Raw genomic sequence first — 26,073 nt, 5'->3', positions numbered from 1 at the left:
CAAAATGTGGATCAGAAAGATTCAACTCTTTTCAGTGGGTTTGTCATTGAGATTTCGCTTTACTGCGTTACCTCACAATAATTATTCATAAAATACAAAACAACATAGAATGTGATTTACTTCAGCTTAATGGATCTGTGCCCCAAATCTTTAACTAGGACTTTAGAAAATCTCATTGAAAGTACCTAAAATGTGTGTACATTTCTTTCAATGGCCTCTAATACAATACTAATGAATACTTTTTAACAAACATATGTTTTTCTGCTTTTCTGACAAAACCTGCAAACACAACCACAGATACTCAGATAACAGGTCAGAAGAAACACTGCACCGTTGCAACACTGCTAGAATTGGCACTTAAGTTGGAAAAGCAAGTTGGCAACAAGAATTTTTAAGCACAGCGCAGATCAGACAGAAATAGACGCAAACTCATCACACATCATACTCTTCACAATAGCACAGGGTAACGTAGATAAACCTTATCCCGACACAGTCTCTTGTTTCACAGGTTGTCCATGACTGGACCGGTGTTAAAACGGCTCTACTGGATGAAGGGCATTCGCTCTTTGTTATCATTGTCCCCTTCATGCTCCTCCTCTTCCTCACCTGCCTCACTGGTCTCTGTGCTGTCACTGGCCATCTAGGGAACAAAAAAGGGAAATTAAAGGTAATTTGCTTTACAGACAGTGGAAATAGGGACGTGTGTGGAATGACTGTGGGGGGTGAAGTGGGGAAAGTAAGCAATTAATGACTTGTAAAATCATTAGGCAGAAGAACTACATACTCAGCCCCTTCGGGCTCCTTTAATGTACTGGAACATAAGCGTCTAGTCAGGCAGTCTCGTACAACATCAGTGTTTGACAAATGCACTTTTGGACAAAACCTTGTGGAAAGCCTTCCAAGAGAGGACGGGGGTTGGGGTGGTGGGGGTTTCAGGTGGATGTATCCAATGTCTAGGGCACTTTTTTTATGTCCGATACCGATACTGCAAATTGAGTATCTGCCGATACCGATACCAATCTGATTTCATTTCTCCTCTCAAACAACTAAGCAGTAATAACACATCTCAATGCACCATGGTTAAACTAGCTATCTAAATAACAATGCTCAGACTGTGAAACAAATATACTAAAGGGATAAATACAGAACCTACAACATCACACTTTTGCAAAACTGCTGTTTTTATTTTAACTTTTACACACAAAACATTTAGCAGCATTTTTGGCTTGTTTAACAAACGTGTCTACAATTGGAAGATGTGGATATCAATCAAATGCGATGGACCAATTAGAATTGATGCAGAGTTGAGATTTTCCGTTAAAGTTCTGTCCCGCTTTTAGATTATTAAAATCCAAAGCGCGCTTATTTAAAAACCCTGCTGGATTTTGCAGAGGACATCTGTGGCTAAACGGGAAACGATGTACAGTAGTTTGTTTTATTTCATAACACTAATGGATTAATCATTGAGGATGTGAGAGATCTCCAAGCCTTAGGTGAGCGATTTATCATTTATAAAGCGTCTTTTATTGTGTTTAAACTGTGTTTTTAGACGAGTTGTAGATCAGTGGCACATGTTAATGATGTCATCAAGATGCAAGCTGGCGATACGTATCTTCGTGTGTTATTTGCTTTACACACAAACAATGGTCTTATTTACATTAAGTGTTCTTTACATTAAGCAACAGTATTGGATTACACGTTTTTTTCTTCCGATATCCGATCCAGTGATTTGGGCCAATATCGGACTGATAACGATATGTATCGGATCGGTGCCAGCACTACTAATGTCCATGGTTTTGGAATGATATGTTTATTAAGCTTAGGAGATTCTGAACCCTTGTGTGTATATTATGCTGACTTGTGTAAATACATATAGAAAAATAACAATTTCAGACCCTCTGGTGGGTCAGTGGAGCTTAATGCAGTTATGGAAATATATATTTTAGTGTGCAATCAACCAGCAATATGTAGAAAATGCTACACACTAAAGCGCAGCATATGTTATAGAAATGCTTTCATAAACTATTATTTTTGCCTAATCCTTCAGCATCATTTAGACCGGATTCCATGGAAACTCTGTCCAATTAATTTACAATTACTTTCACCAAGCTTTTTTTCCTCTCTGCCTTTTTATCTTTTGTTCATGGTTTTGTATGATGCACCCTTTTATAATTATTTTTTAACAAATACAATCACTGACTCACCAAAGGCGTGGGAGCCTTTTCAACATCCAGAATAAGCTTTCCTATGTTACCTCTGTCATGGATTCTCTGCATGGCCTCCTTTACCTGAAGATAAACACACACACACACACATTTTAGCATCTTGCATTATAAAGAAAAACTACAAATTAATGCTCACGTCTACTAAACTGCTTTAATGACACAAAATAATAACGTCTGCAATGAAAGGTGTCAACTGAGGGTGGCAGTAGAGTTCAGACAGAAAAATGTATTTACTGACATCCCATGTTTCTCTCAAGGTTTCTCTCAGTACGAGGATAATTACACATGTAGTATACAGAAGTTAGAAACTTAATAATAATAATAATAATTATAATAATTATAATAATAATATCACAACAAGACAGGCTCCAAGAACAGCTTTATTTTTTATTGGAATGATGCATTATGTTTTCCTGCCTTCTAGAACATTCCTGCTCAAAAACTGATAGGAACACCGACGGTTCCTAAAATTAGGCAAAGCCAGTGAGTGGAATATGTTTGTTTATCATATTTACATCGGTATATTGGGGGAATATATAGGATGTGTTCGAATACCTAGTGAGCTGCCTTGCTGCCTACATAGGCAGCTGCCTAAGTAGAGAGGATTCTAATAAGTCATCAACTTAAGATAACACTTTATTGATCCCAAAGGAAATTGCAGTGTCACAGTACTTTACAAATTACACAAGGGAAGACTGACATCATTCAACACAATTAAACATAACAGGGCATAGGCAAAAGACAAGAACCATGACAAAGGTTCGGGGGAAAAACGCAAAATAACCACTAAAACAGACAAAAGACAGAAACACGGAGAGACTGTGACTGGCAGCCGCACGGAGCAGCGCATATCAAGGAAACTCGAAGCTGAGTATAAATTAGTAAATAAATCTGTGTGTTTTGCCCTGCAACTGACTGGCACCCTGTCATGTCCAAGGTGTATTCCTGCTTTGCATCCTGGGTCCATTGACCAGAAAATAGCAGTCATTGAAAATAAATAAAAATTACATTTCGAATATAACAGAGAAAATGAAAGAACAAATTATATAGTAAGTGTATTAGCCTCATTTTACCCCCTTACTGTGAATTTAGCAAATTACTTGTAAGCGTGCTGCTTTTCTTTTATAGTCTTAGTCATTGTATATACTGGAACTGTGCACAGGCTATAATCATTAGTCTCATTTTGTGTTTGATCCAGCAGATGCTGTTTAAAAGAAAGCACACTGTGCGTAGGGTTTGCCAGTCCAGCTTTAATGGTAGCTCAGAATATGCTGCCAGAGGATAAGTCCTTAATTTCCATTAGCAATCAGCATTCTGTTTGCAACCTAGTCAGCCCATATGCCATTAATGTCAATGTCTCCAGTTCCCTCAAGTGTAATGCAGTTTTAACACACTGCTACTGCAGAAACACAGGGGGTTTGGTTGCTTCTGTATGAGGCCACTGAACCAGTTCCAAGAATTCAAGGGATAATATAATGAATCAGTTAAAAGGTGGGGCGCTCAGGTGGCACAGCGGTAGCCCACCAGTGCTGAGATCTTAAACTTGCAAGTTCGAATCTTAGCTCAGCTATTGGCTGGCCGGGCGCATACACAGAGACATGTTTGGCCGACGTTTGCCGCAGACACGATTGGCTAATGTCTGCTGGGTGGGAGGGATGATTACGGCCTCTGCTGGCTGGTCGATGGTGTCCGCACAAAAACGGGGCATAAAGGAGAGCAGTGCTTGACTATCTGTACACTATACTGATCCCTGTGTGAACCCACCTTGTGTGTAAAGTACGGCCCTTCTTGGCCAGGTAGGGGTCTGCAGCAGTGGAGGAAATATATAATCAGAGTACTACATCTAGATTGGGAAAATGCAGAAGTAGAATAATAATAATAAAAAAATGCAGAGATGCATCTGGGGGGTGAGGTAGCTTGGAAAGTTACTTTTTTGAACCAAAGGCAGTCGACATAACCAAGGATGAGTAAAGTGTAGGTGTAGCGTTAACTGTATATGAGCTCACAAGAAGCAGACACATCCTAACCTGTATTACCAAACAGAGCAGTATTATTATGAGTGCTTAGTGTGTAACAATTTAAAAAGTTTGCAAATTCTTAATATAGTAGTTAATGCATGCAGTTTTTATCCTGCAGGTTTTTTATCTGGCAGATCAGTGTGTGCATGAGCACATTAAAACACACAGTGTCCTGAACCAAAGTGAAGTTTATCCTCATTCCATGGTATTGGGTGGTCTCGTTGTTCCTTTTTAAAAGTCTATTAACAAGTAATGACAATAAATAGCACAGTTTATAGAGCAGCACCTAGTAGCTACACTATTCTATTTCATTCAGGGTAACTAGCTGGATTTAAGTAACTTTTGATGTTGAGTGTTTTTGGTTGGATTCACATTTTTCACAAGACAGTGCAGTACTTTAGTCTTCTTTTACACTATCCTTTGCCTTGCACTTTAAAAAGGATTACACGTTCTGTTTTATGCGAACCATGCCAACTTATTTTAATTAATCTGTAAAGAACTGTAGAGATGTTTAAAGCAAAGTGTTCATCAATTCACAATTATACACATTTTATACCAATTGAGGTAATTTGTTACTGTTGCTGTCTTTCTTGAACTAAGCATTCTGCAACGATTACACCAAGAACACAACATGAAATGCATAACAACGGGGGGAAAATACTTTCAAACAGCAAAAGAACCACAGAAATCTCCAGAACTGCTTAAGCTTTGTTCATATTAACCATAGGGCTGTGCGATATGACATGCTTTTGAGAAGTGGCGATATACGATACGATATAATGTAAACTTAAAGTACGTACAATGGCAGGCCACTGCCCGTATTTTAGCTTGTTAAAGATAATTCGTTCACTAAGCTGTCACTTATACAACAACCAATGAAGAAAGAGGTTGAAATTCCGCCCAAAATCTGAATTCGGAAGCTCTGATCGGTTTATACTTCTGAATCTCTTTAATAAATGAACCGATTCATAGGGTTGTTTGAGCATGACACCATAATGAAATAGACTGAGCAGAACAAATGAATCTTTACCATAGAAAGAGCACATGTACCTGATTCGATTCCAATGAATAATTCGTCTGAAAAGAGTCATTTCTGACTCGTTGAATCGCGCCCACCCGCGCATACGCTAAGGAAAGCGTTCAGTGCAGTGCTTTTGTGCTCTGTTTTAAATGTTCTCAAATGGTAACCTGTGTATTGTACGCATACCCGATATAGGACTGGGCGGTATATCGAAAATATCGATATATTCGAAATTACTTTTTACTTATCTATGGTAAAGAGTCATTAGTTTTGCTCACTCTGTTTCATTATGGAGTCGTGCGTAAACAACTCCATGAATCAGTTAATTTATAGAGATTCAGTTAAAGAGATTCAGCCTTGAAAAACAGCTGTATAAACTAATCAGAGCTTCCGAATTCAGATTTTGGGCAGAAATATATGCTATTTTTTATTTAGATTTGGTCTCAGTTTGAAGAAGAGAACACAGGTAAGCAGTGGTTATGATTTTATGCTGCTGTGCAGTTGATTTTGCAATGACAGCAAAGTATTGTCAAATATTGTGATTTTTTTGATGCTCATTAATTTGAAGTAAAACGGACAGCATAAATGTGATTGTGAGATTCTGCTGGTTTGATATTGTCAATATGAATACAAATACAGCCTTGCAATAATACACAATATAAACACAGTAATTAGTCAGAATTTATCAGAACTACAATGTTTTTTTTTTTTTAAAGATATATATATATATAAACAAAATAAGTTAAAATACGGGCAGTGGCCTGCCATTGTACCTTGTTAAGTTTACATTATATCGTATTGTATATCGCCACTTCTTAAAAGCGTATCGAGATATGAGTTTTTTAGTCATATCGCCCAATCCTAACCCGAAATATCGAATATGGTCATTTTTAACATAGTGTAAAAAGTAATATATAACGATAACGATATTTGCGATATACCGCCCAGCCCTAATTGATCACTGTGACACTGAACAAAACGAATGTTAATGAATGAAGATCACAGAAAAACAAAACATGGTTCTTAAAAAATGCTTGTAAAAGGCCAAGCTTTCATCTGGTATAAAACACAGAAAGTACATATTCATACTTTCCCCCTTGAACTGAATAATTTGTTCTTGAAAAGGCATAAAAACTACAATTGTATGTGTTATTAGTTTAAGTGGAAAGTATTTGTCTATTATTATTATATAAAGATCAGACCACATATTATAAGTTATCAATGCAGAACTTTAGATAATCCCATACATTTTTGCAATTGTGTTACTACAGCATTTTATTATGTGCAAGAAATGAGCATATTGATTTGGCTTTACAAAAAGCAACACTCAGTCATGGCTGCTTTGACAGAGAAAAGCTGGCACTCTTGTGGTTCTGTTAGAGCTATGACTCATTATTCAGCAATGAATCATTTAGTGAAAAAAAAAGTCTCTCCACTATTTTATACTGTAAATCGAAACAGAAGGGATATTTTGAGTTCTACCCACTCTGGCTGGTATCATTCTGCATATGCAAGGATAACCTCTCACAACTGCTCACCTAATTTGAATTGTAAAGCTGGCATAGCCCCAGCTGCATCATTGTCCAAGATCTGTTTTAACAAGATACATTTGGCTTGGCCTGGCAACACAACAGAGCTACTGGGTTGAATGCCAAGAGTTCCATTGTATTCAAACATCCCTTGTGATGCACCATGGACATTTTGCCTGTCAGCAGCATACCGTCTAAGCAATTGAGGGTTAAGGGCCAAACACTGACAACCTGGCAATAGTGGGGCTTGAACCAGCACCATTTGAAGGTTTTTGTAGCATATGCCTGAGTCGCACAACTGGCAATGAGTGCTATGTCGAACAGCCAATGAGAATGCAAGATACGATGTGAGGGGAAACGCAGGGGAGGCGTTGTAAAAAGGTGGGACAAGGGCATAATATAGTTTATATCAGAATACATCGGCACACACACAAGTTTTACAGTATTTCTGACCTGATCGTTCTCTACAAAACATAACACCAACGCTGCACTGCAAAAAAATATTTATTAACCTCCATCTGAGCAATAATCCATGCTGTTCGTGTAGCCAAATCCACTCAGATTCTTTTTATTTTTCTCCTTGATTTTACGCTGCACGTCACCGCATACACTTTGATCGCTCGCTACTTGTTGACGTGCATTTTTGGACGTGGTATCATTAAACCCCTCGTCACGTCGTGTTTTCATGACAAAACGTAGTTTGGGAGACCAGATAAGCTCGCCTGTGATTCCAGTTGGTGATAGATGGTGTAGTGTGAAACCCCCTATCGCCGATCAGTCGTGTAGTGTGAAAGCCACACCTACTTGAAAGACTCCCGATTACAAGAGATCCAGTTGTGTCGTGTGAACTGTACAGCGACCTGACGACTTGGAAAGTTGTGTAGTGTGAACTTGGCATTAGTGATTAAGGTACTGGACAAGTCATCAGAAGTTCGGCTGGATTGTTGTACTCGTTCCCTTAAAAATCCATGCCCTGGAACATTTCATAATCAAGTGAAAAAAATGGCTTACCGCACTTGCCATAATTACACGTTTTATTATATTTTTTATTGTACTTGTCAACTTTGACATTTATTATATTATGATGGTTATATATGAAAGAATGAGATGTCAGTGTTATTAAATAGAAGACATCTCCCATATCAGCTGTCACAGTAATGCCTTTGGGGACTATTTATTAAAAAGAAAAACAAAAAACAAAAAGCAATTCAGTCAGCTGTACCACTGCTGCACACTGCTAGAATAACAAACTAAAATCATGCAAGTTAAGCTGGACAGCCTGCATTTAGAAAATGAGGATACTTACCAAAGGGCGCAGAGTATAGGGAAACTGCAGAACCAATAATGTCCACAAATTACAGCTATAGGAGGTTTTTTTCTAAATAAGTGGAGCTAGGGTGACACTGTGTTAAATTATACAAGCCCACCACCACTGGGATCCAGGGTTTGAACCCCTGGCAGACATGCAGGGATGATTGTCTGGGGGAAAGGGAGGGGCCGGGTTCCAGGTTGGATTGGCATCTTGTCCAGGGTGTGTTACTGCATTGTGCCCATTGATCAGACACACCGCGACCCTGACCAGGCAGGCTGGTCATGCAGCGATCTATTGCGCAAGCCCATTATCACTGAGATCTGGGTTCAGATCTCAGCAGTGCTATCAGCAGGCTGGGTATCTCAGTGTTTTCTGGGGCAAATATTTTTATGCAACGTGCCATATTTCTATTTCTAGAATTAAAAGTGTTCCATGTGCTGTGTCAGAGTTCAAACTGTAAGCAGATGTCTCCTTTTAAAGAGAATTAGGACTTAAAAACATTTGCGATTTGCAAATTCCCTAGATGCCAACCAGAAAAACGACTCATGTGCTCATGTGTTCATCTTGCCAGGTCATAATACTAAGCCGACAGAGCAGCTCCCAGGTTAGCATGGCAACTAAAAAGCACTGCCACGTAGCTTTTGCTGACGTGGAGCTCCACAGCAGGTGCCTAACAGGCTGAATTAGAGTTTATGAGAAATGGGACTTTGCGCAATACAGATTAAAAAACGAAATTAATGTAATTATGAAGCGATTGCACTGCATACATGCAATGAGAGCTTGTGTTTAGAAAAAATGTTTTAGATATTGAACCACATGTGCATGACTTTATCTTCAAATCTAGTCCCACTCCTGACTGGGAACCCGTTGATGCTTGCACAACCCCCTAATAGCAGCGTCAGTAGGAGAAGACTGTCTAATCTTCCCTTCTTCAAACACGACCAGTTGTGTTTGTATGGACGCCAGGCCAATTTGGTGGCTTTGATAAGAGTGAACACTCCGCAGTGGTGTGCTGGCAGATTAGATGCCTGAGCATCCCAGCTCCTGTTTTCTTAAGTAAACATGTAAAATGCTCCTAGACTTGGTTTATTAATTTCTTAGGCAGTTATTCTGACTACCTTCATCCTGGTCAGGACAGTGTCCTGGCACCACTCTGAACTATTGGGTGCAAGGCAGGAATACATCATGGACAGGGCACCAGTCTCACCACAGGGCAGAGCACGGTACCCTTTAAATCAATGATCCCACACTTAGTGGGTGTGTTCGAAAACCTAGTCAGCTCTCTACATAGACAGCATTTTACGTCATCCTACGTGCGCTCCTGAGAAGGAGGCTGTTAGAATACTTAGATACTTAGTGTTGGCTTAGTAAGCGAAAACTGATGGAATCACTGTAATCAGTGCCTAAATAGTGCGTTCGAATAACCTGCCTTACAAGTCAATGTCTTATTAGAGTCATCTCTGCTTAGGCAGCTGCCTATGTAGGCATGTGATAGCTCAGTGGTTAAGGTACGGGACTAGTAAACAGAAGGTTGCCGGTTCAAGCCCTGCCACCACCGAGTTGCCACTGTTGGGTCCCTGAGCAAGGCCCTTAACCCTCAATTGCTCATCGTGTTCAGCTCATTGTGTAAGTCGCTTTGGATAAAAGCGTCTGCTAAATGCTGAAAATGAAAATGTAAAAATGTAGGCAGTAAGGCAGCTCAATAGGTTTTTGAACAGACCCAGTGTTTTGTTTCACTTTTGCAAAGTGACCCATACTGTATCTAAGCACCCGTGCCAAATTTGGTTACCTTTACTGACCAGGGACCATGCGTGCCATGGTGCATGTGTGGAGCGAGAAACAGTACAGACCACAGGTTGGTCAAACAGAATCATAATACAAGTTCCATATTTAAATCCCAAGTGCCACAGATTGAATTAAAGATTTAATTAAAGATATTAAATATATATATATATATAATTTTTTTTAATGCATTTTCTCCCCATTTTCCTCCCGATTTAGCACACTCAATTTGTCTTCCGCTGCTGAGGAATACCAGATTGCATCCAAGGAGAGCATGTCGCTGTACACGCCTTTTCCGACACGTGCACAGCCCTCCTCTTCTCGCCCCTGCATTCTGCACAGGCATCTCTTCCGCCAATCAGGGTCCTTACACAGCGTATGAAGACCCAACCACACATAGTCCGGTCCCCACCCTGCAGATACGGTAGCCAATTAGTATCTGCTGCAGGCACTGCCAATTATGCCCGCCAGATGGTGCCAAGCCGACCGGTGGCAACGCCGAGTTTCAAACCGAAGAGTTCAGAATCTCAGCGCTGGTGTGCTAGTGGAATTCTCCCACTGTGGCACCTGGGCACCTAACCAACTGGATAATTGTTCTGTTGTTGCAACTGCTATTGTTTACAGTTAGCATGGTGTATTTGCTCTCAGCATCTGGAGGAGTCACAACCTCACCTTCAGTGACTCCTACTTTCACGGGGTCCCTTGTGCAATTGGAAACAAACAACAGCACATTCAATACAGTATGGATAATTTAGGATTTGAACAGGAACCGTACGTACTAAGGTTATTGTGCAGTGAAAAAGAGGCTATACCTACACACCTACAGATAATAAAGAGTAGCCAATCCCCCTTTTTAGAGTACTAAACCCTCAGGTTTTCTGAACAATCAGAATTCCCCAGGACCTATGCTGCAATGCACATCCACCTCACCAGCCATGCAATTGTGCCGCCTATTATTCATCATAGATCACTGGTAGTAGTTTATAGGCCAAGTGAAGCCAGCTCGCCCTGGTGGCCAAACTTCAAAGCATGTTCTCCTATGGAATTTATGTTAAAATGAGCATTTTTGCTTTTGGCTTATTAAATTCATTCTTTTTTCCAGTTATTTGCTTTTTGGGAAGGGAACCCTAAAAGCAGTTCATATTTTCATAATCATTTGGTGCCTTCAGCAAATCCAAATTTCCAGTGCGATGATTCACATGATTCTCATACAACGTAGATCAGTGGATAAAATGAGCCACTGCGCAAACCCTATTGAAATAAATAGAGGCTAATGCTATCCACTCAATCCAGCTTCCATAGTATGTCCTACCCATACTATGGGTCTATTCACTGTCAGCACAAAGATCCAGCTAAATTCCATCTGAGAAAAAGTTCAGGGTGATCCTAATGTACAGTTTATAATAATGACAGAACTTCTTACACTACAGGGTAAAAAAAAGCTTCTGGTCATCACACTAGTAATGAGATTTCAGCTTCTCCTGCTGAGCACATTACTGTTGCCTCACGGGTTGCTATTTTAGATCATTTACTTATTTCCACATCTTCTTTTCTCTTTTTCCTCTCTCACACTCCCTCCCTCACCAATTTTGCCTAGTAAAAAAAGCAGAAAAACTGCTCTTTGGGGAAAGTGACATTACAGTCAGGTGATTAGGCCCACACATGTTGTTGTGCGTGACAGAATCACTGAGCCCAGACAGAGAACTACACCATAATCTTCTCTGATGTGATAAATAACATATTCTATTACCATGATGTAATCATGCTCATAGCATTTTGTTGTCTTGTGCTTCACAGATAAATTCATACAGAGCTCATATAAAATTACTATATTAAAAGCTGTTTATTTTACAAAGCATACACAGTTAAAGGAAAGTAGACCACCGTCTATTTGGTGGGTTCATCGATACAATATGGTCAAAAGTGTGTGGACACTGACATTGTTGGATATTCCATTTCAAAGCTTTCATTTAAGTATCTAAACATTTCTGGGAAAACTTTCCACACGATTTTGTAATTGTGTCTGTTAAGTACAGTCATGATAGAACAGGAACCAGCCTTTCTCAAACTGTTGCCAAAAGTCTGATGTATATCTATTATTCAATATAATTGATTTTATACATCTGTTAGTAATGGATGTGTCCGATTCGCATTTTGGCTGCACCCACTTCTGACAGCTGCATAAAAATCAAACAGTCACCATAGACTAGGTCATTGAAAACAACTGTACATCCGCTCGTTTATACAACTATCCAGCCAGCCAGTCGTGTAGCTGCAGCACAACGCACACAATCATACAGACCAGGGTCAAGAGCTTAAAAAGGTCAAAAATGTAGCCGCGTGTGTGACTTTTAACTATCCCACTGCTGTGCTCTCTTTACTGAGGTTATGTAGGCTGTCCGGATGCTTCGAGGCAAAGCACCGTGTTTGATAAGGCATTTAAACAAAGACTGAAACAGGATAAGCTGCAGGTTGTGTGCTACCTGCTGGGCAGCCAACAAGACCAACAAAGTAATCAACTCATAAGTATAAATCTACCCTTGTATCCTAATGCTGCACTGTTTTTCTTAACGCTACACAGAAACACAACGATTAGTCATCAGAGAGTTCAGCACAGACCAAACACATTACAACATTCAATCATTCAATTATTATCTGTTTTACTACCACTTTATCCAGGTCATGATCATGGTGGGCCTGATTTATTGTGCAAAAGGCAGGAAACACCTCAAAGTAAAGATATGTTGTGTGTGAGATGTAGCCCAACTGCACAGGTTGAACATAAAAGAGTACAGGAACTACACTGTATGGCCAAAATATGTCTACAACTGATCATTTGCCAAACACATGGACATAAACATGGAGTCAACGTTTCCTTTTTTGTGAGCCTCCATACTTCTGTGTCTGTGGGAATTGTATCCTGTTTAGTTAAAGGAGCATGTGTGAGGTCAGGCACTGATGTTAGATAAGAAGAAAAAGGCTCGCAATCACCCAGTTCCAGTTTATCCCAAAGATGTTGAGAGAAGCTGAGGCCAGGGTTCTGTGCAGGCCACACTGATGATTCCTTCGGGTTCTGCCATTAGGGGTTGCCACAGCGGACTGGAGTTCATCCACACTGAATTTTAAACCATGTCTTTTCAGACCCTGCTTTGTGCAGAGGGACACACTCTCTCACTCACTTTCTTAACTGCTTATCCAATTAGGGTCGTGGGGAGTGCTGGAGTCTATCCCAGCTTTTTAATGGGCGCAAGGCACACCATAACACCCTGGAGGGGGCGCCAGTCCATCGCAGGGCAGACACACACACATACACACACTCATTCACCTATAGGGCAATTCAGTGTCTCCAATTAACCTGACTGGGTGTTTTTGGACTGTGGGAGGAAACCCACGCAGACACCGAGAACATGCAAACTCCACACAGAAAGGACCCGGACCGCCCCACCTGGGGATCGAACCCAGGACCTTCTTGCTGTGAGGCGACAGTGCTCACAGAGGGACACAGTCATGCTGAATCAGGAAAGGGCCTTGCTCAAACTGCTGCCCTAAAGTTAGAGCATATAATTTATTTAATATAATTGTTTCTATACTCTTGTAAGCAATGGGTGTGGCTGAAACACCTGAACCCAATGATTCCAAGGTGTGTCCACATATTTTGGGCTATATTGTGTTTGTCTGACACCGCTGCATGTAATAACAAACGGTTAATACTGACAAAACTATATTTCTTAACAGTGAGTCCAAAGGATATGGAAGATATATCACGCACATAAAGGTGACAAGTACCAAAATGAAAGAGAAAGCAAATGACAGCTGGTTCTTTGTAATGTAACTGGTTCAGCAGGCTGGAATTCTGTTAGCCTTAATCAAAAGTGATAGAGCGCCGACTGGGTGCGTAGGCAGGACACAACATAACAGCATTTATCAAAAACAGACTGGGTACAGGACCCGTAAGCACCTGTCATTCAATAGAGAGGTTGTGGTGGCAGTTTCTGATTGCACTGCTTAACAGATGAGCCTTGGAATGGCAGTTACTCCTAAAATAACTTCTTCTACCTGACTACCAGTGAGCTCCAGGAAAACAACAACTGACAGCAAGTCTTAGGGGAATTCACAGAGCGTCAGAGATAAAGACCATGTTTGCTTCCTATTTTCTTTTTTGGTTCCTTAATTGCTTTTCCTCCATAAGCCTTCTTCTGAAGATGTCTGAAAAGTCGTAAGGAAGTGATGTAAGGACAAACATATGGGTTTAAGGGCTGCCACAGCCGATCATTTGCAACCCTTCTATTTATCTGGGCTTGGGACCAACACTAAGGGTGCACTGATATGTGTTTCGCCAGTGGCCAGGTATCACCATGCACGTTCTGTATTTGTGAGCCCAGCCTGAGATTCAAACCCTTGGAACTCAGACACTGCTATTACCAGCAGCATGGTTCTTACCAATCCGCCTCACAAGCTTACTTAGCTTTTCAAAATAATAATGCTAATAATAAAACATTAGACATTATACACACTTAGAAATTCTTGCATTGACATCCGAAATGGTGTGGAGTCCTGACCTCAACACCTTTGAGATGAAATCGAACATCAATTGCCAGTTAGAGCTTTGTATTCAACATTCGTGCCTGATCTTGCTTGATCCATATTAATGCCAATGGTTTTGGAATGGGACAAAGTATGATGAGGCAAAGTAACCAATAAACATCAGTACTCCTAATGCCAAGTTCACGCTACACGATTTTTGGCCAGATTTCGCTTGCCGACCGGTCGGCGCTAGATTTGCCGGCTCGGGAGCAACTCGGCAAAACTCAAAACTGGGCACTCAGTCGCTATGTGTGAGCGCTCGGCGACCGGATTGAGATATCTAGCATGTCAGATATCTGATCTCAATTGCACGTCTGGCAATGAGTGCTCTGTCGAACAGCCAATGAGAACGCAGGATACAGTGTGAGGGGAAACGCAGGAGAGGAGGGTACCGGTACATAATATAGACAGGGACATAATATAGTTTATATCAGAATACACCGGCACACACACAAGCTTTACAATATTTCTGACTTGATCGTTCTCTACAAAACACCAACGTTGCATTGCAAAAATATTAATTTATTTTTCCTCCTTGATTTTACACTGCACATCAGCGCACAAACACTTTGATCACTCGCTACTTGTTGACGTGCATTTTTGGACGTGGTATCATTAAACCCCTCGTCACTTCTCGCGTTTGTTTTCGTGACAAAACTCGCCTGTGATTCCAGATGGTGATGGATCGTGTAGTGTGAAACCCCCTATCGCCGATCAGTCGTGTAGTGTGAAATATACACCGACTGAAAGACTCCCGAGTGCAAAAGATTCAGTCGTGTAGTGTGAACTGTACAGCGACCCGACAATTCAGAAAGTCGTGTAGTGTGAACTTGGCATAAGACGTCAAGGCAACCGAACTTAATGGATCTGCTTTTCCATCTCCTACCTCTTCAAGAGCCCAGAGAGAATCCACTAACGGTTTAATCTTCTTCTCACTGTAGAGGGACAGAAGTTTGTGGACAGCGGCGTTCACTCGACTGCAGCCTCCCTGCCTGAAGAGAAGGTTAAGCAGCGAGAATCCAGCCATGACTTTGTTTTCTTCATAGAGTTTGATGGGATTAACCTTCTCCACCTGCCACCACTGGACATGAAGAGACAAACTTGTACTTAACCATTCAACATGTAAACTACAAAGCTCTTGAGAGGTAGTCAATCTAAAAAAATGAAAATTTGAGCAAGTGGCAGAATCAGTAAAAGATAAACTGTGTGAGAAAGACTCGTCAAGCTTCACTTACAGATTTGGCAAAGGTGAAGAAACTTTTTGTCTCTCCGGTCACCATGTTTGATGAACCTATAAGCAAGAGTTAAATCAAGCTTTATATAAAAACAAATCAATAAGTGTTTACATTGTATTGACATGCAGTCATTGGATTAGATCATAACAAAATAAGACTACTGAGTTTCCATGCAATTTATTAATCACACAGCGACTTCAGACTCGACTCGGACTTGCAAAAAAGGACTCGTAACGCAAAGCACACAATGGGTAAATGTTACAGCCGGCTTCCGGCGTAGTGATGAAGCGTCACTCCCTACTCCCTACACAACTATTTAGACTGCTTATGAAAATAATGGACATTTGCATTCACTGGGCCACAGCCGAATGGAACCATTCAGATATAATTAGTGTAAATAATAAAAAAAGGGTCGGTTAGGGTATAAGCCTGTATTATTGGCATGTCTAAATTGTCTTTTTTTACAAGGACATCCATGTTTATTTTAACCTGACGGTGCCAAGACACATTTTGCAAATTAGAACAGCATAGCTGATAAAGAGTGTGGATGCTAGACTGGCCTGCCAGCAGTCCAGACCTGCCTTCTTTTAAAAATACATGGTGCATTATACACCGATAAGGCATAACATTATGACTGTAGTCCATCTGTTTCTCTACATACTTTTTTAGCCTGCTTTCACCCTGTTCTTCAATGGTCAGGACCCCCACAGGACCACCACAAAACAGGTATTATTTAGGTGGTGGATTATTCTCAGCACTGCAGTGACACTGACCTGGTGGTGGTGTGTTAGTGTGTGTTGTGCTGGTATGAGTGGATCAGACACAGCAGCGCTGATGGAGTTTTTAAACACCTTACTGTCACTGCTGGACTGAGAATAGTCCACCAACCAAAAACATCCAGCCAACAGCGTCCCGTGGGCAGCGTCCTGTGACCACTGATGAAGGTCTAGAAGATGGCCAACTCAAACAGCAGCAATAGATGAGCGATCGTCTCTGACTTTACATCTACAAGGTGGACCAACTAGATAGGAGTGTCTAATAGAGTGGACAGTGAGTGGACACGGGATTTAAAAACTTCAGCAGCGCTGCTGTGTCTTATCCACTCATTCCAGCACAACACACACTAACACTCCACCACCATGTCAGTGTCACTGCATTGCTGAGAATCATCCACCACCTAAATAATACCTAGTCTGTGGTGGTCCTGACCAGTGAAGAACAGGGTGAAATTGTAATTGTAGAACTACAAAGTGCTTCTATATGGTAAGTGGATCTAATAAAATGGACAATGTGTGTAGAAACCAGGAGGTGGTTTTAATTTTATGGCTGATCAGTGTAAAGCGCAAAGCCCTGTGTGGTTGCACAGCTAAAAACTTTTTGTGACAAAGAGACTTGCATTTCCTTTGATATTAAAACTACTAACCATATAAGATGTATGTGCCGAGGGGTTTCAGTAGACTCAAGCCTTTTCCTGTGTTCTCACCACACAGGCAATCCAAAACAATGTCCACTCCATCTGGAGAGATCCTACGAGAGACAAAAGATGTAGTAATTTTTACTGAAACTATCTGTCCCTAATTACATTTTAATTAGTGTTTAGTTCCCACCAGATATCTAATTTTACAAAACACAAAATCAGCATCTGCTACATTCACTCTTCACTGGTGCAGAAATGGTACATAATTAACATTATCGACCTTCTAACAAGTAGACTGAGAAAGTGAAAAAGAAATGAGTGCCATGTTATTTGAATCAAGTGGTCGCAGAGCCTTTTCTTTTCTGTTTTCCTGCTCAGACCGCCTGCATAGCGACCTTGCAATGCCCATACTCTCACCTATTATATACGGACCAACTTGAAAAAGCAATTTATTTTTGCTTTTAACCTGATCCTGAGAGGAATGTGGGGTCGCTGGGATGAAAGGATTAATAATCTGCCCTCTGCTACTCGTTTTACTTTTATTTATTAGCACTTCACAGGAGCTTTATTTGAGCAGTATTGATCAGCGCAAAGGCACTACTAAAACTAAGCATGCATCTTAGGGCTTGAATGTTGATTATGAGAGGCAAAATCATTTTGCATTATAGTAGACCTGTTGTTTGCCAAGTAGATCAGACTTTATAACAGACTGAATTAAGCTCTGAGGTGTTCATAGTGCCATTAAGTATCATTTTTTAATCTTTACTTTTCTATAATTAAATCCCTGACATATTTTAATACTCAATTTTGATTTGTTCTGACAGTTTATACCATACTGACTGACAACACAAAGAGATGCTATTTTTAAAAAATAATTCATTCATTGTCTGTTTTACTACTGCTTAATCCTATTCGGGGTCGCAGTGGGTTTGATTCACTGGAAAAAGGTAGGAAACACCCTGGAAAGGTCGCCAGACCTTTTTTTGTATCTCCAGTTAACCTGACCGCATGTCTTTGGACTGTGGGAAGAAACCAAAGTTCCCAGAGGAAACCCACCCAGACATGGGAAGAACATGCAAACTCCAAACAGAAATGCCCCAGACCGCTCCTGTGAAATAAACCCAGAACCCTCTAGCTGTGAAGCAACAGTGCTACCCACCAAGCCATCATGCCTGTTTTCAAAAATGTCAGCTTATATTTATTTCTGTGGGCAGCATTGTGCCATAACTGGTAAAAAGCAACATGTGGGGACCTAGGTTTGATCCTTTCCTTCAGTTACTATATATGTAAAAATTCTTATTTTCTAGTGTCTGTGTGGGCTTCATCCAGATACTCTGGATTTCTTCCACTTCCTTTTAACATGCTCCTTTTAACATGCATGAAACCCAAGGCTAAAAGCAAAATGTTCCAAACTATGTGTATAGTTAGCTTAGGGCTGTAGTGTTTTCATACAATTGAGCGTACATAATATTCTCTGCCAGTCTGAAATCACATTATTTTTTGTCTAGGGGAAATCCACAGCACACCAGAGCTCCAGGCCAATGTGTGTGTGTGTGTGTGTGTGTGTGTGTGTTTGCTTGAGAGAGCGTTCTGGTGCTCCTCCTTCCATTAAGGCCTTATAGCTGTGTGTTACCATGGGGACCGCAGGCACACAGATCCAGAGAAGGTAAACGTCTGCCTCTTCAGACCAGCACTGGCTTTTGAGCATGTCACATTATCATATCCTGATCATCCACTGAGTCTGTTCGTCTCTGTGTTCTTTAAAACTGTATAATACAAGAACCACAGTATTGGCACTTGTATACAACGTTGGGTGATGTAAGTTATGACAGCCAGCAGATTTGATGAGTCAGGTGTAAAAGAAGTCCAGATGTCCGCCTGTACAGCGTCCTGACCTCAATCCCATTGAACATCTTTAGGCTTTTTTTTTGGAACGTCTTTGTGGGCCAGGCCAACATCACTGCCTGACCTTAAATCTGACATGAAACAAAGACTGAATCCAACATACTTTTTGTTTTAGTCAGCTCAATATTTGCTCACTTACTTTCGAACTTCTGTCACATAGTCGAGGTTTCGGTCGAACAGATGAGTGACGGAGTCCCGAATTGCTTCGTGTTTGAAGGGAGAGGCTGTGCCAAACACCACAACGTTAGGTACAGTGGAGCACAGCTGAGCAACAGCATTACCCTGGTGGATAAAAAAATAACACAAAAAGAGACAGAAATATCAAAACATAGAAAGTGATTCACCAACTAAGCAGATTTAGGAAATTAGAGGGGAATCGGCTGTGCCAGTTCAAGAACAGCAAAGCATGGATAGTTTTAAGGTCTTAGATCATACAATCAATAAAGCACAACTTTTGACAAAAGTAATCTGATTTCCATCACAGCAGTTTTGCTTTAGCATAACCAAATGGGATTGCACACATTAGAGCACTGTCAGGAAAAAAATATATATATATTGGGGGGGGGGGGGATTTAGATATGCCCCCATATACTGATGTACAAATATAATAGATATATACAGTATATATAATATAATAAATAAACATATTCCACTCACTACCTTTGCTTAATGTAAAAATCCACCAGTCTTCCCATCAGCTGTTGATATAGCAGGAATGTTTTAGAATGGCAGAACCCACCCCTCCCCCCACTGTAGGGATTTACAGCAATGTTCAATTCATGGCTATGGCCTTGACAAAAATGGTACTATACAAGTGTACAAGTAGTAAAGTTTCCCTTAAAGAACAGCACTTGATCTGGGGTCCAATCTAATATATTCAGATAAAAGTGCTTATTTGTTTCTAGCCTGTTTTTGAAAGATATTTTTAAGTTCTTTATAATGTCTGTGTGTAGCAGAGCACACAAATTTTAATGCTCTGTGTGACGTTGTTAATGGCTGATGACTTACGCACCCCTGTCAGGATGTCAATCCACCCATTCCAAAACGGAATGCATTGAAACGGAATGTAAAAAATAGCTTTTAAGGGGCAGTAGGTTGGTTTGATGTATTTCATATGTTTTTTGCTGTTTATGATCTTCCAGGTAAAACCTGTTCAACTGTATTTGTACTTTATTAGGCACACCTATCTGGTACATACATTTATAGATTGTTTTATACGCTGTGTCTACCATACAGGCGAAAATTACTACAATAATTGATTGCTGCCCATCTGTTGTTCTGTACACCTTGCCACCCCCCTACACCATTTATTTATCGAAAAGGGCCCCACAGTACCCCACTAATCATATGTTGTTTGGGTGGTGGACCAAAACAACATGGATATCAGCACTTCAATGATATGTTAAAAACATATTAGTGTTATTATTAAACAGCAATGTTCTTGGGATTTTTGAATAAGTCAGTGTCAATGCTTAAAGAAGAATAGTCTCCAAACCAAAAACATGAAGCTAACAGCATCATGTGATCAGAAGGTGTGCACTAAAAAAAGTCTAGAGGAAGATTAACACACATTGTACATTATATAGAAGACAGCTCTAGTCTCTAACTGTCCAACCTACAATGAAAGCTAACAAGGCATATGTTCTCAATAAATAAGCTAATAAGTTTAAACAATATCTGCATCTGATACACTAATACAAGAACACACTCTACCATGTCATTACCATGTTAGTGTCAGTGCTGAGAATGAGTCACCTCCCATACATACATCTGGTCACTGGGGTGTACCTAATGAAAGCGTATATGAGCAACACTTTACTCTAACCTTTATGTGACATCTCAGCTGTAAACATGCTGCTGTAGCCTGTGTCAGAAAGCACAAACTGGCACTGATATATATGGCACTAATAAAAATAGCGAAAACAAGTGTTGATTGGCCACGTACCACCTTTCTCAGCCTAAAATGAGTCAGTAGCAATGAGGTTGTATCAGTGGGATTCTTTTTAGCAGCAGAGACAGGCAGTTCATTCAGGATTAATGGACAAATGCATAGTGCGTAGTACCAGGAAGCTTAAACTGCAAAGGATGTATGTTTGTTAACAAACCAACTTCTAAAGTAATACAGGAATGGTATAAAATTTAAGAAAATTACATCCTTCATCCTTATGCAGACCAGTCAGAGTGCTAATCTTAAACCAATCGAACATCTGTAGTGAGGCCATAAAACTGCTGTACACCACTGCTTCTCTAAAAGAAATAGACCAAAAAATTGTTCGGTCATGTTGCTAAATGTACTCTCATTCAGTGATTGTCTTTTTTACCACTGCTTTATTCAATTCAGGGTTAGAATGGGTATGATTCACCGAAGGAAAGGTAGGAAACACCCTGGACAGGTCGCCGGTCCAGCAATTTAGCATCTCCAATTGGCTTGACTGCATGTCTTTGGGCGGCACGGTGACTAAGTGGGTAGCACTGTCGCTTCACAGCAAGAAGGTCCTGGGTTCGATCCCCAGGTGGGCCGGTCCAGGTCCTTTCTGTGTGGAGTTTGCATGTTCTCCCCGTGTCCGCGTGGGTTTCCTCCGGGAGCTTCGGTTTCCTCCCACAGTCCAAAGACATGCAAGTGAGGTGAATTGGAGATACAAAATTGTCCATGACTGTGTTCGAAATAACCTTGTGAACTGATGTGTAATGAGTAACTACCATTTCTGTCATGAATGTAACCAAAGTGTAAAACATGATGTTTAAAATCGTAATAAACAAACAAACTTTGGGCTGCGGGAGGAAACCAGAGCACCTGGAAACACAGACACATGGAGAACATGCAAACACCACAGAGAAAGGACCCGGACCGCTTCACCTGGGACTCGAACCCTGGACCTTCTTGCTGTGAGGCGACAGTGCTACCTACTAAGCCACGGTGCTGCCTGCTAAATATACTGAAACTTTAAAAAGTATTTGTTGTTAAAGCTGGTAGACATTGCCTAGATAACTACAAATAAAAACGTATTCATAGTCTAGTTGCTAAATTCCCACTTGTGAATATAATTTGTGTGTGAATGGGAGGTTAGGAATGATTTTTTTTATGGCAAAGTATGTCGTGATAACCACTGTGATAACTAAAGTCATATGTTTACAAGAACACAAAGACTGAATAATATTCAGATTCAATAACATGCCCAATATTAAAGGCTTTTTTCCCCCTCAGGTGCTGCTTTTCTTTCCTTATAACCACAACAAGAGGTCAAGAGACTCACCACACCACAACAAGAGGTCAAGAGACTCACCACTCCACCTCCTGCTGAGTGCACCAGTACAGACATTCCCTCCCGGAGATTTGCCACTTCAAACAGCATCATGTAAGCAGCTACAAAGTTCATGAAGAACGCAGCTGCTTCAGAAAAAGTCATCTCATCAGGTATCTTGTAAATCCAGTCCTGGGATGTGCAGACCACTTCAGCCCAAGCATTGTAGTTTGTAAAGGCCATCACTCGATCACCAATCTGAGACAGGCAAAAATGATCAACATTGTACAGGAAAATCTGGATATATCAAGATATTTAATTTTCATTTAAATAAGTGACTAACAACTAATCTTCCTCTTCTTCTTCTTTTTCTTCTAATTAGGGGTCACCACAGTGGATCCTGAGCATCTGCCCTGTCCTGACCATCCTCTTTATTCACACCAGCCTCCTGCATGTCCTCCCTCACCACAACCATAAACCTCCTCTTAGACCTTTCTCTCCACAGCGGATAATTTTCTTTTATTACCAACAAGCAGTATTTTGTAGGAGAGGAACTTAATATTGTTTCCTTCATACATGTATATTTTTAGAATCCTGAAACCTCTTTGGTTCACTTACAAGATAAATGATTCACTATATGGCACATGTAAGTAGACACCCCTGTACACCAGTGGATTTGGTTATTTTAGTCACAACCATTGCTCTCAGTAGTTTCAAATCAAGCACACGGCAATGCGATCTTCATAGTCAAACACTAGCAGAAGAACGGGTCTTACTGAGGAGCTTAGCAACATTCAGCGTGGCACTTTAATAGATGGAAGTATTCCAGCAAGTCAGTTTATTAGAATTCCACCCTGCTGACATGAAATCTTCTGTTCTGAAATGCAACACTCATCACTAAGTTCCAACTGAGCACAATACTATTGGACTCGATTGGGGCGATTAAAGCACTTCCCTGAATCATACTTGCAGGTTTGTTCAGCAAATGTCATGAGTGCTTTATCAAACTAGCATAGTACAACACTGACACTGCCATACAATCCCATAATAAAAACTATTTTAAAGAGACATATTTATATTCATTATGTCTTCTTATTCCAAAATCAAATTCAACTCATCCTACTAAGCATTGACATGCATGCCACATAGTATTGCTAGGTTAGATGATTAGTTCTATTATACTGCTATTGTCACCTGTTTTGTGTTTGTTTACACTGCATAGGTGTCTGTGTGAGCCAAACATACCTCAAATCCCTTAGTATTTCCTCCTACAGCTTCCACTATTCCAGAACATTCAAATCCAGGCACTAGAGGGGTTTTAGGAGGATTATCAATATTTCCTTGACGCACCATCAGGTCCAGAAAATTCAGCCCACTGGAAAATATTAAAGATTATAATCTCAGAGCTGATCAATTGATCAAATGTCATGTTAAATTTGTTAATTGTACATTTCAAAATGTGTGATAAATGATGTGTATTTTTGCAGTTACTTTATTTTGGGGTGCCACAAAATTACATTTTGCAATCTTATAATAGTCCACAAAACAAATTTACCATCTTTTTGTCTTTTTATATTTGGATTTTATGTAGCCAAGTATTTTTAAGTGACTAGCTAATAAAAGCAAGCTTTTCTACCCTTTTTATATCATCCTTTTTTTTTTTTTTTTTTTACCCCTTTTTCTCCCACTTTTTAGCGAAACCAATTTCTACCCGTCAATCGTCCTCTCACTAATGCTGGTCCCCGCTCCTGATTGTGGAGGACGAGGCTGCTCCACGCCCCCTCCGAGACGTGCACAGCAATCGGACATCTTATCACCTACACTTGACGAGCGCAGTGTGGTACGGCGCTGTGCGCGGAGGGCCACACCCCCTACCGCACTCCTTCCCCATCTCCATGCAGGCGCCACCAACCAACCAGCAGAGGTCGTAATCGCACTAGTCTGAGAGAGAGACCCTAGCCGGCTTTTAGTCCCGCCCCTTATCTGAACAACCGGCCAATCGTTGTTCATGTAGCCGCTCAACCTTCGGCCGGCACGGCAGAGCTGAGGATTCGATACGATGTATTCGAGATCCAGCGTGTGTTTTTACCGCTGCGCCACCTGAGCGGCTCATCATCATACTTTTACTCTTGCTGTGAAACTCTATGTGGCACAAACTGTGGGGATGAATTATGGTTTCATTAACTTTCTACTTCCAGATAATTTACAAATATGTTTGCTATGGTTCTTTTGCCTTTTAATTAACGTAAATTTTAATTTAAGTTGTAAATTAAAAGTTTTTAGGTTAACAATTTTATGCCTTAAGAACTTTACGCACATTTAAGTTCGCCACTGATGTTACTCATTATATACTGTATAATTTTCCTAAGAGAGTCCAAATTTGCAGTTTGCACAAGAAATTAGGTTGGGTTTATGCAGGGTTATTTTATGAGTCAACAGACAATTTAATTTAGTAAATTTGAATAAAATATAAAAACACTCAAAAGTATATTCCCATAAGTAGTACTGTACCATGCCACGTTTGTTTGGTGTAATTAGTGACCGTATACTGCATGGTCATCCACAAAATATAAGAACTATACTAAATAAAAACAAGGAAAAATTGTCATCTCTGATCTCACCTTCGACAAATACAAATGATCATGTTCCTATGCATCCTCTTTAATTAGATGCAGCACCGATCATTCGTATTATTTAAATAGGATCGTACAGTCTATTTATACATAAATCAAAAATATATAATTCTGTTACGTGGGAACTTTAGTAAGCATAATGTTTTAAAACTTACAGTAAGAAACTGTAAATAACAGGTGATATTTTTTCCATCCATAAGCACCTGTTCATCATCATGGCAGTTTTACTGCTACGTGTTGAATAAAGCAGGCAGTCACGTCACATCCCCAAACACCCTAAAACGCACACTTTAATATGCACTTATATTTAATATATAGAAACTATACCATGCTTTTACGCGGATTTTGACTTCTCCTTCTTGTGGTTCAGGCATGGTTTTCTTAGTCACTTTGAGTTTGTTCAGACCTCCAAATCCTGTCAAAAGCACAGCGCGCATTTCTTTCGAATCCGCCGCAGTAACGGAGATCTCCGGTTCTTTAGCTCCGTTTTTCTCGATCATCTGCTCGGTTTCCTCCGCTGTATCTGCTCCTTCTTTCGCCATGTCTAAACTGGCTTCTTCTAAACACACCTCCGTGTTACTGCACCTAACGGTCCGTACGATGCTCCTCCAGCAAACCTGCAATACTCCGCTCTGCCTGGAGGGCGGCGTTCATGCTCCAGCTTTTACAAGGTTTACGGTACATTAATGACCGTAAACCTGCTACAGCGCACGCAGACACTCAACCAGGAGCGTCATTTGACCCAATTTACCAAGCAATGTGTCCCACAAATACACTGCCTGGCCAAAAAAAAGGTCACACACTCTAATATTTGGTTGGACCGCCTTTTGCTTTGATTACGGCACGCATTCGCTTCTGCAATGTCACAACATTTATTTCTGTCCAGAGTTGCATAAATTTTTCCCCCAAGATCTTGTATTGATGATGAGAGATTTGGACCACTGCGCAAAGTCTTCTCCAGCACATCCCAAAGATTCTCAATGGGGTTCAGGTCTGGACTCTGTGGTGGCCAATCCATGTGTGAAAATGATGTCTCATACTCCCTGAACCACTGTTTCACAATTTGAGCCCGATGAATCCTGGCATTGTCATCTTGGAATATGCCCGTGCCATCAGGGAAGAAAAAAATCCATTGATGGAATAACCTGGTCGTTCAGTATATTCAGGTAG

At 40.5% G+C, this 26,073-nt stretch overlaps 1 protein-coding gene and 1 long non-coding RNA gene across 2 annotated transcripts in view; one reads left to right on the top strand and one right to left on the bottom strand.

Annotated features, from left to right (window-relative positions):
* The window catches only part of LOC134331680 (uncharacterized), a 36,303-nt gene extending 12,499 nt beyond the window's left edge, over positions 1-23,804 (top strand). The window contains exons 2-3 of the long non-coding RNA XR_010015145.1: positions 22,234-22,443; positions 22,653-23,804. This is a non-coding gene — a long non-coding RNA (uncharacterized LOC134331680). The remainder of the gene's footprint in view (positions 1-22,233; positions 22,444-22,652) is intronic.
* vat1l (vesicle amine transport 1-like) lies at positions 219-25,483 on the bottom strand. The gene is made up of 9 exons (XM_063013179.1): positions 25,231-25,483; positions 23,516-23,645; positions 22,313-22,528; positions 19,168-19,310; positions 17,130-17,233; positions 15,707-15,762; positions 15,358-15,552; positions 2,205-2,288; positions 219-640 (listed from the first exon to the last, which is right to left on the bottom strand). The coding sequence occupies exons 1-9, from the start codon at positions 25,443-25,445 to the stop codon at positions 542-544; spliced, it is 1,242 nt and encodes a 413-aa protein (XP_062869249.1). The 5' UTR covers positions 25,446-25,483; the 3' UTR covers positions 219-541.
* Between the last annotated feature and the right edge of the window lie 590 nt (positions 25,484-26,073).

Source organism: Trichomycterus rosablanca, chromosome 17 (genome assembly GCF_030014385.1).
Source record: "Trichomycterus rosablanca isolate fTriRos1 chromosome 17, fTriRos1.hap1, whole genome shotgun sequence".
Taxonomy (NCBI): Eukaryota; Metazoa; Chordata; class Actinopteri; order Siluriformes; family Trichomycteridae; genus Trichomycterus; species Trichomycterus rosablanca.
Note: the sequence above shows the minus strand (reverse complement) of the source record. Positions and strands in the feature narration are given on the sequence as shown.

Bases quoted from the DNA above. Each gene is read 5' to 3' on its own strand.
- vat1l (XM_063013179.1), bottom strand. From the start codon at position 25,445: ATGGCGAAAGAAGGAGCAGATACAGCGGAGGAAACCGAGCAGATGATC. The intron at 23,646-25,230 runs GTATAGTTTCTA...AATATTTTCCAG, and splicing joins AAAATCCGCGTAAAAGCATG to TGGGCTGAATTTTCTGGACC. The intron at 15,763-17,129 runs GTTAGTAGTTTT...TCTTGCTTATAG, and splicing joins CGGCACATACATCTTATATG to GTTCATCAAACATGGTGACC.